The 6,641-nt window shown below is 31.5% G+C and overlaps 1 protein-coding gene across 1 annotated transcript; it reads right to left on the bottom strand.

Moving 5' to 3' along the window:
• Positions 1–3,397: 3,397 nt before the first annotated feature.
• LOC7469240 (peroxidase 12) lies at positions 3,398–6,292 on the bottom strand. The gene is made up of 3 exons (XM_002306679.4): positions 6,007–6,292; positions 5,700–5,894; positions 3,398–4,282 (listed from the first exon to the last, which is right to left on the bottom strand). The coding sequence occupies exons 1-3, from the start codon at positions 6,253–6,255 to the stop codon at positions 3,662–3,664; spliced, it is 1,065 nt and encodes a 354-aa protein (XP_002306715.1). The 5' UTR covers positions 6,256–6,292; the 3' UTR covers positions 3,398–3,661.
• Positions 6,293–6,641: the final 349 nt, after the last annotated feature.

Below are 6,641 nucleotides of genomic sequence, written 5' to 3'. Positions count from 1 at the left end.
TCATAATTATAAACCTCAAACTCTTTAATCCAAACCATTAATCCTTAACCATAAACCTTGAACTTTTAATTCCAAAACTCAAACTCATAATCTCTATCCTTAAACCCCAAACTCTTAAATTTAAACTCTAAATCATAAATACAAACTCGTAATCCCTAAACACTACTAATAGTAAATTCAAACCCTACAAACACACCATAGATCTAAAAAACAAAAATAGGTGGGATATTTTTAGGTTTAAAAAGCACAAAAATAGCATTAAAATTTCTTTATTTTGATGTAATGTTTTAATGTTGTTTTTCTTTCTTTTATTATAATGTTATTTGATCTTTTCAATAATGTAACATAACAATATGTTGTATTCGGTCACCTATAAATGTTGTCACATTTATTTCACTTGTAATTTTTTTACTTTAGATTCTAAATTTTATGTGCTTGTCCAAAATAAATTTAAATTTTCATAATAGGGGTGTTCAAAAAAACCGAAAAACCAATTAAACCGAGAAAACCGGAAAAAAATAACCGAAAAAACCGAACCGTGAAAAAAAACTGATTAAAGCGATTAAAATTTTGAAAAAAACAAACTGAACCCGAACCGAAAAAAACAGAAAAAAACCGAGCCAAACCAGAAAAAAACCGAGCCAAAACCGAGCCAAACCAAAAAAACCAAGCCAAACCGGTTTGAACCGGTTTTTGTTCTAAAAAACCAAACCGAAACCGGTAAGTTTGAACCGGTTTCGGTTCAGTTTCGGTTTTTTTAAAAAAAAATTCGGTTTGGTTACTTTTTTTGATAAAAACCGAACAGAATCGAAAATGAACACCCCTAGTCCATAATATGGAAGGCAATATTAAAATCTCAACATAACAAGTCCAAAACAATTATAAAAGTATAATAAAACACACATTAAATAAAATGCATTACTAAAAAAAACACAACACAATTCTACTCTCTACATATATCCTAGTATATCCACGTCTATGACGAGAAGTCGATGAGTCAGCTTCATCAATAGCAAGGCTTCTTGGTATGTGAGTCATCTCATCCTTCAACACAACATCATCCAGACATATTATCTCTCCAAACATATCAAGTGTAGTGTGCTTGAGTCGAACCAACGACATGCATAATAATGGGCAAGTGTATTATATTTGATCTCACAAAGATCAACAACAACTTCCCAACTATCTCGTAATAAAATCTCAACTTTTTAGAAAATACAATTATTAGTCGATAAATAAAATACATTTAAAATCATATATTAACTATAAAATCTATGAAACACATACATCATTTTGATTCATTATGCATTTGGTTCATACTCCATGTTCTTGCGTGAAGGAACTTGCACCGGGTTTGGTACGATGATATGTCGTGTTATACCCCAATACCACTCTATGTATTCATCCTTTGAAATAATATATTACACCTCCATAAAGATCACATCCCCTAATGCATCCCATTATGCTATATAATGGAAATGGTGGGTCATCTGATTATAATCATAATGCCTACCCTGCCAACTAATGGCATACAGTGTTTCACTTGTATCTTTATCGACCGAGATATGTTACTGCCAACCAGACGATCACATCACTTGATCCAGGCACTACAACTCAACAAGCTCAAAAAAGATGAGTGAGACCGCAATTGTCCATAAGTCCCTTATCTAGTGTGTGTGTATAGGAGGAGCAACTAACAGAACATCTTCTGAATAAGGATTCCACACACAACATATAGCAACATCAATAATTAAATTAACTATACATATATTTTATATAAAAATAATTAAATTAGTAATGGATATCTCATATACTACAGATGTCTATCTAACTTGCTACGATAAAATGACAAAACATGTGTTAGATTATTTTCATAATTCTTTACCTCACACCACTTGACATTTAAAACCAATAAACTAATTAAATATGATATATTTTTTATTTGAAATAATTTATAAAACTATAAAACGATTTCAATTTCATCCTTTTTTAATTGTTTTCGCGTGTCAGATTTGGTTCACATTCTTTTGATTACTATTTGTTTGTTTGAGATCATTTTAAAATTGATTTTTTTTACAATATTATCCTTCATTAGTTTTTTTATATTAGATTTGATATTCTTTCTTTTTATTGTTATTTTTTTACTTTGAAAAACTTTTAAATTGATTTTTTTTTCATATTTCATCCTTCAACATAAAATTGGTTGGAATTGAGCTTTTTGATCGAATCTGGGTTTAGAATTTCATGGGTTATAAGTTTGGAAGATTAGCCCAAGTTTAAAAGATACATCCAAATTTGCTTTTTTTTTTTTCCTTTTTTTTAAGCTCATAGTTTTTCAATTTCATCTTTCATGTTTAATTGAATATTGAGCTATGTTATTTTTTTAATTGTTTTCTATGGGATTTTGTACTAATTTTAAAAATAACTCGGGTTATTTGGGGTCTTTTTATTTTTCATCCTTGTTAAATTTAGCTTTTTAAAAAAATATATTTTAGAATTAAATTAAATTAATTGATTATATATAAGTATAGGATATTTACTTCATAATATTTTGTTTGATTTGCTTTATGGGTTGTTGCGTTGATGGTGTCTGCGGCTTCTTTCAATGTTATTTTACAATATTTTAGATGAGCTCTTTCTAGTGGTGGAGCAGTGTTCATGGCAGAGTAATGATGACTCTCTGATAGGCTTTTTTATCTTCTCCTTCTAGGTATGATATTGACATGATATTGACAAATAAAAATGATATTAAAAATAAAACAACAACAACAACATAGAGAATAGGAACTTGGCTGGTTGTTTGCAATATTTCTACGGAACATTGAACTGTTCAAACCCTTTAGAAATAAAATTATATTGTTCATAGGGAGGTTGAGTGATCAATATCTTAGCCGTATACATGTAATGTTTATAAGGAAAATTGAATGTTTGCATAGTTTTAGTCTCTTTTGAATTTGATTCTTAGGATGCATTAAAAAAGGACTTGGATTTATTTATTTTTTTGTTAATAGTAGGTGTTCGGGTTAATTTACACAACTCAACTAATTTTTTGAGATCCTGAAGTTGACGATTTTTTGAGATCCTGAAGTTGACGATTATATAAGTTTCCAGTGACCTAAGGTTTGTGGCACTTGAATCGGTGAGTTTTGAAAAATAAATCTAAAACCTGATCACTTGAGCTATACTAGTTAGCTTAAAAAATTTATAAAAAAAATCTGGATTAGAGCATATCAGATGGTCCAATCCAGGAATGTAACTAAAAATTTGTGACATGGATCGATGGGCCATAGACAACCCTATTTGGAAAACTAAAACGCATGCCCATTTGGGATTTGCTTAGCCTTGACACAAAGAGAGCGATGGGAGAGGGCTAATCACTAGGAACACAAATCTCATCTTTAGTCAAGAACAAACCGTAATTATAAATTATAAAACTTTGACAAAGCCAACGTCCTATTAGCCATCCAAACTCATATGTTACATCCTCGACTATTTTATTAAGAACAAGCAGAATTGAGGTTGTCAGAAGAAGATAGCATCAGCATTTTGTAAAAAAAAAAAAAAACAGCAACAAACCCATAATTAACAAGTGCACAACGACCCAACATTTTTTATCTAGCTATTGGAATTTGGCCTTTCATGTTATTAGAATTTACTTCTTTCATATTAATCCGGACAGTGCGTCGAGACCCTCTTCCACCACAGACTCCAAGTAACTGTAGCCTGAATTTCTCTCCTCGCAACTGGCGCGGATTTCACCTTGATTTCCTGTCAAGACCTTGAGCTGTGACATTTTGATCATTGCAACCACAAACTTATCAAAGAACAAACTTTGATTAACAGCAAAGCTAGTGACAATGCCCCTTGTCTTCTTGTTCGTGTACAAGTCCTGGTCTGAAGTAAACAGGCCTTGGCGATTCATGAGATCAACATAGTACTTGTTGTCAAATTTATTAGGAGATCGAATATCCAACACGGTTGTGTTATTGAAGTCTCTTGTGGGGCAAACTTCCTTGAGATTGTTGGCAAAGGTTTTGTCCATTGTAGGATCTTGGGTTGGATAGAGGCGGTCAGTGAAAGAGCTGCAGTGACTTATACCGATGGTGTGGCCACCGGACAGGGCTACCACGTCGGTGGCATCGAAGCCCTTGGTGGCGAGAGATGAGAGAATTGTGTCGGCGTTAGCAAAGGGTGGCGGGAGGTTGTCTAAGGTTTCATTTTGAGTTGCAAATTTTAGACCGTCTCGCCTTCCCAAGGGAACATTATAATCTGGGCCACCAGACTGCAGTAGACAAAATGCATAGAAGTTAAAAAGGATTAGCTTTGGTTATGAGTAATGACTTGTTACCGAAAGAAATTTTATTGATTCATTACACACACACGGAGAATGTGATACAAAATGTTTTTTTAAAAAAAAAAAGAATAAAAAAATTATTATCAACATAAAAAAATCTAAAACTTAATTTGAAAATAAAAAAATATTTTTTTAACAAAGCAGAACTCAAGGAGCCATGCATATACACACCCTTTATATGTGTTTAATGATCATGACAAGTCACAAGAAAGTCATAATAATAATTTTGCTGGGAAAGAGTATTTTTGAAAAAAAATAAAAAATTTTAAATTTTTTTTTAGTATTTTTAGATTATTTTAATATATTAATATTAAAGTAAAAATAAATTTTAAAAAATATTATTTTAATATATTTTTAAGTAAAAAATATTTAAATAAACAATCGCTACTAATTATAATATTTAGTGTGTATGAGAGTATAGTTGTTTTTCAAAGTGTTTTTCATGTGGAAAAGTTTTAAAAAATTATTTTTTTTATTTGTTAAAAATTATTTTTAACATCAACCCATCAAAATAATCGGGAAAATACTAAAAAAATATTAATTTGAAATAAAAAATAAAAAAAATTAATTTTTTTAAAAACATTTTTAAAATACAAAACCGAGAATTAATAGGATTTTAAAAGATTATGAGGAATTAATTTGCCTCTCGCAATCACTGATCAACTAACTGGATAGAAATCGACAGGCGGATATCTAAGCTCTGAAAATAACATTGGATAAGCTTATCTGGTCTTATCAGTCACATTTTATGCCCCTAGTTGCAGGACATATATTATATGGGGGACAGAAAGACTTGACTTACTCGTAATCTTCTATTTGTAATTATTTCATGTGCAATTAATTATTTAACACTTATTCCTGAAATACCATAATAAATTTCGATAATTAAAATTCAATTTTATTTTAAAAATCTAAGCTTTATACTGAACGTTTAATTTCTCAATATATTATTTTTATGTTATAAAAATAAGTTACTTAACATCTAACAAGAGCCATAATTAGGCTAATTTTTAATAGTATTATTAAAATCAATGAACCCAAATCTCATTCCTATATTTCCTAAAGAAAGATAATTAATTACATTGTTTTCAAATTAATTTATTAAGTGTGCTATTTTTTGGGGAAAAAAATCAATTACTCTACTTTTTCAAAAAAAAATATGGAAAAAAGCTATTTTTCAAAAAAAAAATCTCGATTTAGACTCGACTCTCAAGAATATGGCTGGACTATATACGGATGTGTATCTAACGATACAGGAGATGGTATTAAATCATGTGCTCCATGCTAGCTAGCTAGGATCATTATCAAAAACTACGATAACAGAGAGTGATTCAAGTCGACTCACCAGGTAAACAGAGTCACGGGCTGCAAGCGCAAGAATATCAGAACAGGAGACGACAAGGCCGCAAGCCTTTTCCACGCGCCGGCGTAGGTCTTCGATGATCTCAAACGCCTTTGCTCTCAAGGTCAGGTTGGGAGGGGCGTCCTGCTCGCTTGGACCACTCGCCGATCCATCAAGCAATACCGAACCATCACATCCCTGCAGAGTTAATTTTTAGATATTAATTCATTGATCAAAAATAGTGAACTTCGCAACTGAACAAAATAGTAAATGCCAAGATGAGTTTTGAATATATGAAATATCCTGTAACCTGAACAAAGCAATCATGGAAGTGGAGACGAAGCAAGCCAGCAGCTTGTTCGATATCCTTCTTGAACACCTTTCCCAGCTGTTTCCTTATAATGGATTCAACTTTAGGGCATTTAGACTTGTAGAATGTCCATGACAGGCCATTCTCTATAGGGATGGTGCCTTGTGCTTCAGTGGCACAAAACCAAGAAGCTAGAAAGAGAGAAGAAATCAGAAGAAGAGAGGTAAAGGACATAGCAGCTCTGGCCATGGTTTGGTTAATTTCTTGAGTCTTTGCTTCAATCAAAGGAGCAGCTGCTTATTTATACGCAATATGAGGTTCTACGTGTGCTTTTTTTGACTCTGCTTTTTACACAGTTGACTAAGGCCACGTGGTGGACACATCCCCTGTGGTCATATTTACATGACGTTCCATCTTGGGATACACATGTACAGCAAAAGCTAATTTGCCCTGTACTGAGGATGTCTTATGTACTGAATTCTTCCTGTTATAAGTTATAAGTTTGCTTTTAAAAAATTATTAATTTAATTTTTAAAAATTTTAAAATCATTAAAAATTTATATAATTATTAATTTTAATATAGATATAATCAGTTAAGATACATGTAAACTGACCCGAACATCCACATTAATAAA

This window comes from Populus trichocarpa, chromosome 5 (genome assembly GCF_000002775.5).
Source record: "Populus trichocarpa isolate Nisqually-1 chromosome 5, P.trichocarpa_v4.1, whole genome shotgun sequence".
Lineage (NCBI taxonomy): Eukaryota > Viridiplantae > Streptophyta > Magnoliopsida > Malpighiales > Salicaceae > Populus > Populus trichocarpa.
This window is presented reverse-complemented; position numbering and strand designations above follow the sequence as displayed.

Coding starts and splice junctions, on each gene's coding strand:
- LOC7469240 (XM_002306679.4), bottom strand. CDS start 6,255: ATGGCCAGAGCTGCTATGTCCTTTACCTCTCTTCTTCTGATTTCTTCT. Junction 5,895..6,006: donor TCCATGATTGCTTTGTTCAG/GTTACAGGATAT, acceptor TTAACTCTGCAG/GGATGTGATGGTTCGGTATT. Junction 4,283..5,699: donor CCCGTGACTCTGTTTACCTG/GTGAGTCGACTT, acceptor TGTCTACTGCAG/TCTGGTGGCCCAGATTATAA.